At 40.6% G+C, this 6,342-nt stretch overlaps 1 protein-coding gene across 1 annotated transcript; it reads right to left on the bottom strand.

Annotated features, from left to right (window-relative positions):
- Positions 1-550: 550 nt before the first annotated feature.
- Positions 551-2,432, bottom strand: LOC131013634 (tyrosine decarboxylase-like). Its single transcript, XM_057941763.1, has one exon. It carries the CDS (start codon positions 2,305-2,307, stop codon positions 778-780), a length of 1,530 nt encoding a protein of 509 aa, XP_057797746.1. The 5' UTR covers positions 2,308-2,432; the 3' UTR covers positions 551-777.
- Between the last annotated feature and the right edge of the window lie 3,910 nt (positions 2,433-6,342).

Below are 6,342 nucleotides of genomic sequence, written 5' to 3'. Positions count from 1 at the left end.
TTTTTTATCAATCAAAATAATAGTATTGAACTTCAATTTATGAAATCTCTTTGAAATAACATAATTTATTAAAAATCGAACGTGTATATATCAATAGTATACTAATTAAGAATCTTTTATATTTCTTATGAAAATGTTGGGTTTCTCGAAAATGGGAAGATTTAACAAATTAGGATTAGTAGTTAATTAAGGAATTAAGTGGGTTATTGAATGGTAAACTAAAGTAAATATTGAAGTCCATGGAGGGTATAATTGTACAAAAGTGAAATGTGACTTTTTTACGTGGACAAAAAAAATAGGCAAATATGACTCTTTTTCGTAGACGAAGGGAGTACTTGCTAAGAGCATTTTGGTAAGAAATGTTAGGATTTATATACTCTTTAAGTTTTGGTTAAAATCTACATATATATTTCACTAAGCAAAATGCTCCTTGTTTATGATGTCTCATTCTAGTATCTTTTAAGTAAAGATGGTATTATCGAACTAAAAATGAGAAGTAAAACGTAAACCATGATACTAAGATTCGAAATGAAACAAGAGAAACCCGAAGTGCAGCAAAATACATAGCAACCTAGCATTGAACAAAATGAGCGAGGTTTTGTTTGACAAATAACATGGACACAAAACACTCAAGTTTTTTATCCAACATTCACGTAACATTGATCGAATAGAAGATGTAACAACAGAGAAATCCGAATGCGCAGTTCTCTGAAGCTCAAGAAACAAATTAAAAAAAGTGGACAATAAAAATTCCTAATTAGAACAAGTTGAAGAGTTTCATGTGAGCGTCATGAGCATCTGATTGGCATGCTCCTGCAACACGTTCCACGCTAGGTTAATGTGCCGATTCTCCGTGAGGGTGGCCCCGATGGCGAAGCGGATGACGTAGACGCCCCCGACGACGGCGTGCGTCATGAAGACCTTGCCGGAGTCGTTGACCGACTCGAGCAGCTTGGCGGTGAGCTCGTTGGCCCCCTCGTCCCCGAAGGCACGAGCGGAGCTCGGGTAGGTCCCCATCGGGGACACGCGGAACACGATGGTCGAGAAGTTCCTAGGCACCACCACCTCGAACCTCGCGTCCTTCCTCACCAAACCCTCGAACTCCTTCGCCATGCCGACGTGGCGGCGGAGGAAATTCCGCATGTTGGCCACGCCGTAGGTCCGGAGCACGAGCCAGAGCTTGAGCGAGCGGAAGCGGCGGTTGAGGCAGATCTGCCAGTCCTTGTAGTCGACGACGCGCTTCGACTCGGACGCCTTGTTCCGGAGATACTCCGGGTTGGTGGAGAGCGAGTCGTTGAGCGACGTCGGGTCCTTGACCCAGAGGCAGCACGCGTCCATGGTGGTGAAGAACCACTTGTGGGGGTTGAAGCTGAATGAGTCGGTCCTCTCCACGCCGTCGAGGAAGTGCCGGAACTCCGGGCAGATGCACGCGCTGCCGGCGTAGGCGGCGTCCACGTGGACCCAGAGCCCGTACTCCTTCGCTACGTCGCAGAGCGGGCCCAGGGGGTCCACGGCGGTGGACGACGTCGTGCCCACCGTGGGGCATAGGAAGAGCGGGACCAGCCCGGCCTTGAGGTCCGCCTCGATCGCCGCCCGGAGCCCGTCCGCCGTCATGGCGAAGGCGTTCCGGGCCGTGGTCCCGACGGCCCGGAAATTCTCGCGTTTGATCCCGGCGATCTGAGAGGCCTTCTGGAAGGCGGAGTGCGTCTGATCGGAGGCGTAGACGACCAATTTGGTGATGTTTTCGAGGCCGATTTTGTGCAGCATCTTATCTCGGGCGGCTACGACCGTGCAGAGTATGGCCTCGCAGGTGGTGCCTTGGATGACGCCGCCGCCGCCGCCGGCGAAGAGGAATTCGTTGGGGAGCTGGAGCATCTTCCCGATCCAATCCATGACGATGTTCTCGAGCTCGGTGGAGGCCGGGGAGGTGATCCAGTTGAATCCGGGGGTGTTGAAGGCGGTGCAGAGCATTTCGCCGAGGAATCCAGCGGTGCTCATGTTGCTGGGGAAGTAGCCGTAGAAGTTGGGGCTTTGCCAGTGGGTGAGGCCCGGGATAATATCATTCCGCACGTCGCGGAGGATGTCCTCAACGGCCTCCGGATCCTGCGGGGCCGAATCCGGGGTTCGTTTCTTCAGGTATCCGGGCTCCACCTGGCTCCGGACCGGATAATTTTCCATGTTTTTGTAGTAATCGACGATGAAATCGACTACCAAATGAGCGTGCCTTCTGAACTCTTCGGGCTCAAAAGCTTTCACGGATGTAGGGAAGCCATTTTCAGGCTCTTCTTCAGTACGTAGGCTGCCCATGATTGGATTAGGCCCGGGATAGAAGGCACGATTTTCTTTTTTTATCTTCTTCTTTATTTTTTTTTAGAAGAAGAGACTTGTTTTTCTAATTTTTTTTATTTTTTTTTGGTGGGAAGAACAACAAGAGTTTACCTTCTACTACTTAATCGATAGTATGGATAGGAACTTGTGAAGTCGCCGCTTTAATAGGGCTTGTGAAGATGTTATTGCATGCGAGACCTTTTGTTTCGAGTAACCTTTCGTCTCGAGATTCCATATTAAGAGTTATGGTTTGCGGTTCATAAATGGAAATCAAATATCGTAGCCGTAGGTGCATCAAATTAATGTCATGATGTTTCTCATTAACATAATATACTAGCATTTGCAACCCGTGCGATGCACGGAAAACGTTTTTATATTTTTATATATATAAATTAATACCAACTCAATAATCATATTTATAAATATAAGAAAAAAAAAATAATTTTCACTTAATATATTTGAGTTGAATATTTAAAAAAATAAAAAAATAAAGAAAAGTTCACAATAATAAAAATTGATATTGTGAAAAGGCATAAATAATAAGTAAAAAGAATAAAATAGAAAAAATTGATTTATTCAAAAAAAGAGGAGAGATGAGAGAGAATTTTTAAAAATCATTAATCTTTAAATAAATATAACTCTCCGTTTTAAATCAAATATTTACATAAAATATATCAAATTAATGCTCTTATCATGATATTTAATTTGATATATTTTATAAACAATTTTAATTTCACAATTTTAGAAAGAAATAATGTTAAAAAAATAAGAACACGGAGAAAAAATTATATTGTACAAATAAAACTTCAATTTTTTATAACTACAAAATTGTCACTTATTAATTTTGAAATCAATTTGAAATTGAAAATTGTCTTCTTAATATATTATAAATTATTGTATAAATATAAATTTATAAATTATTTATAACCAATGCCTTATAAATTGTGTATATATACACATATAAACATATAATTCATTATGGAATTATAAACGTGGGTTATGCAATTTTTCTTTTTAAACGTGGGGTGGTGTGCATTTTTTTAAAAATTATGGGTTATGCAATTTTAATTGAGTTAGTTACTTAATTTTTGAATATATACAATAAGTCATTATTTTTGTAAGAAATCACAAAATTGCCATCTAATTCAATTTGAAATCAATTTCTAATTGAAAACTGCTGTTTTAATATAGTATAGATAGTACGTAATCAAACACATATATTTGACAAACTTATAGATTTTTTTTGGTAAGAAAATACCAACTATATAGAATAATGATCAGATCAAAATTATCTTGACCTTTTCGATTTTTTTCTAAGAAATATACCAATTTTAGACCAATTCTGATTTTAACATCAACTTTAAAAAATGTCATAAAATATATGTATCAATTTATCAATTGTACTAATTTTAACACGAGCTTTAGTTACCTTCATAGATACAATTCGTGTTAAAATTACTACAATTTGATTTGTGACATTTGTCCACTTCAGAATTTCGTCATACCAAGTAAGCTTTAATTTAGCCGGAAATAGAATAAGTGTTGAATTACTACAATCAATAAGTTGGTGTATTCTGACACATTTTCTAAAGTTCATGTTAAAAATCTAAATTGATCCAAAGTTGGTGGATTTATATGCCAATAACCCCTTTTTTTAAATACCAGTATTTCCATCCTTGATTGTGGTTCTTCAAATTCAATGACTTATAGCAATAATTTTTCAATGATATTGGATAATTCATTATTAATCATGATATTTTGGATATTTAACTAAATTGTAACGGAGTTGACGCTCATAAATTGTGACAGTTTAGTGTTTTGAAGAAGAGAGAAGAACAAACGAACTTGTAGAGCTCTAATAAAAAAGAGATGTTGGGAAATTAATAGAAATGTCCTATCCTTGTTTTGATGATTCCAAAACACTTAGTTTATCTTCACTAGACTAGAGTAATAATGGACTCAAGTGTTAGAGTCCATGTTTTTTGTTAGACTGAAGATCGAAGACTGAAGACTGAAGTCAAAAGACTAAAGACTGAAGTCTGAAGACTGAAGAGCTGAAGAACTGAAGTCTGAAGACTAAATTAAGTACTGAAGTATGAAGACTGAAGTGTCGAAGACTAGAGACTAAAGTTCTTGTCAAAACTGAAGACCAAGACTCAAGACTGCTGACTCGCACTGAAGGACACGAATACTGATGTATCAGTGTTAGGAAAACACTGATACATGCCACGTCGGATAAAGCAGAGACTGATACTGAAGTAAAGTATCAGTTGAAACCTCGGACTTATGTTCTCTGTCCCAAACTGATTCTCAGTTTAAGGATGTTTCATTTGCTTTAAAAGAAGCTACGTGGAAAACATGCACGTACAACCGCATTTAATGCGAAGATCTGCAAAATCATCCTTCAGAATATAGAGTTTTCCCTTTTGTGCTGCTTTATTCTGCAGTACCCTCACCTACTGAAGAAAGGACGGTACCTTCTTTCAGTTTAGAGAGGACGAAGACTGAGAATCTGAGCCCAAATTCAAATCTGAGTAGGGCTAGGAAATTCGGGATCGGGTATAGGGTACCCGATTATCCAACCCGAAAAAATCGGGTATCGGGTACCCTATACCCGAAAAATTCGGGATCGGGTTCGGGATCGGGTATTTAGGGTATGAAAAAATCGGGTATCGGGTATACCCGAAATACCCGAATTGTCTATTAAATATATTTTAAACTATTTAATTAAATTTAATATGAAAGTTAAAATTAAAACTAAAGCCTAAAAACTAAGCTGCTCTGTTCCCATTTTCAATTCCCAAATCCCAAATCCCAATCCCAATCCCAGCCCCAATCTGTACTCCCGCCCGGCCGCCCCCCACTCCAGAAATCGTTCCCGTCTCCGGCGACCCAGCGGCGCCCCTCGCCCGCCCGCCTTTCTTCTCGGCCGTCGCCAGTGGGAAGCTCGCTCCCAGTCCCACCGCGACCCTCGCCCAGTAGCTCCGTCGTTCCGCCTCCGAGCTCTAACGACAGGTGAGCTTCTTCTTCTCCGACGACAGGTAAACCTCCGTCCACGCAGCGTCACGCCGTAGCTGAACCTTCGACCCCGCAGCAGCACCGGCGCCACCTCCGCCCTTTTCTCCCGTTGTGCCTCCATAAACAATCCCCGATTACCTTTAGTTTTCCTTTTCTTAAATAATGGCACATATTTGTAAATGGTTTGACTATGTATAATCTTCAGTGAGAATTATTTTTCTAAAATATTTGTATAGTTTTGATTGTCGAGATTTGGAGTCAAAGGCACCTCCTTTGGGAATTGATTTTCCATTCTGCACACATGTGTTAAGCTGCTCTGTTTTGTTAATTTGGTGAAGCTGATCGATTACAGGTATGTATGTAATTAATTCATTTCCTGGGGTGATATCAGTCGGGTAATTTAGGGTACCCGAATACCCGACTCGGGTACCCGAGTCGGGTATTAGGGTACCCGATTTTAGAATCGGGTTTGGGTTCGGGGTCGGGTAGGAATTTTGGATGAATTTCGGGTTCGGGTACCCGATTTTTTCGGGTAGGGTACCTGAACCCGACCCGATTCCCACCCCTAAATCTGAGTCACAACGGCAGAAAACTGAAGACAGACCTCCTCCAATGGATCTTTCTCAGGACGCTGCCTATAAATAGAGCTCAACAATCAACCTCATACCTCAGCGATTCAACGCACAAAGCTGAAACTCTGTCGAACTCAAGAGCCAGCTAACTCACTGCTATCAAGTTTGAATCGAAGAAGAGAGTACCCATTGTTGCAACTATCAGTCTAAATTGATAACATACATTCTCTTAGTTTTGTTAGGCATATACATTCAAATCATTAGCCTAGCTAGAAACTGATTACTGAGATCATGTTCTCAGTAATCCTAGTTGGAATTCGAACCCCTTTTCAAAAGAGACAAAATAGCGTTTGAAAGAGTGTTCGAGAAAGTTGTCTAAACACTAGGTTGTTTAGCACCCGCAAGCTAAACGTGTGGTTTACTC

Source organism: Salvia miltiorrhiza, chromosome 2 (genome assembly GCF_028751815.1).
Source record: "Salvia miltiorrhiza cultivar Shanhuang (shh) chromosome 2, IMPLAD_Smil_shh, whole genome shotgun sequence".
Lineage (NCBI taxonomy): Eukaryota > Viridiplantae > Streptophyta > Magnoliopsida > Lamiales > Lamiaceae > Salvia > Salvia miltiorrhiza.
This window is presented reverse-complemented; position numbering and strand designations above follow the sequence as displayed.

Bases quoted from the DNA above. Each gene is read 5' to 3' on its own strand.
- LOC131013634 (XM_057941763.1), bottom strand. From the start codon at position 2,307: ATGGGCAGCCTACGTACTGAAGAAGAGCCTGAAAATGGCTTCCCTACA.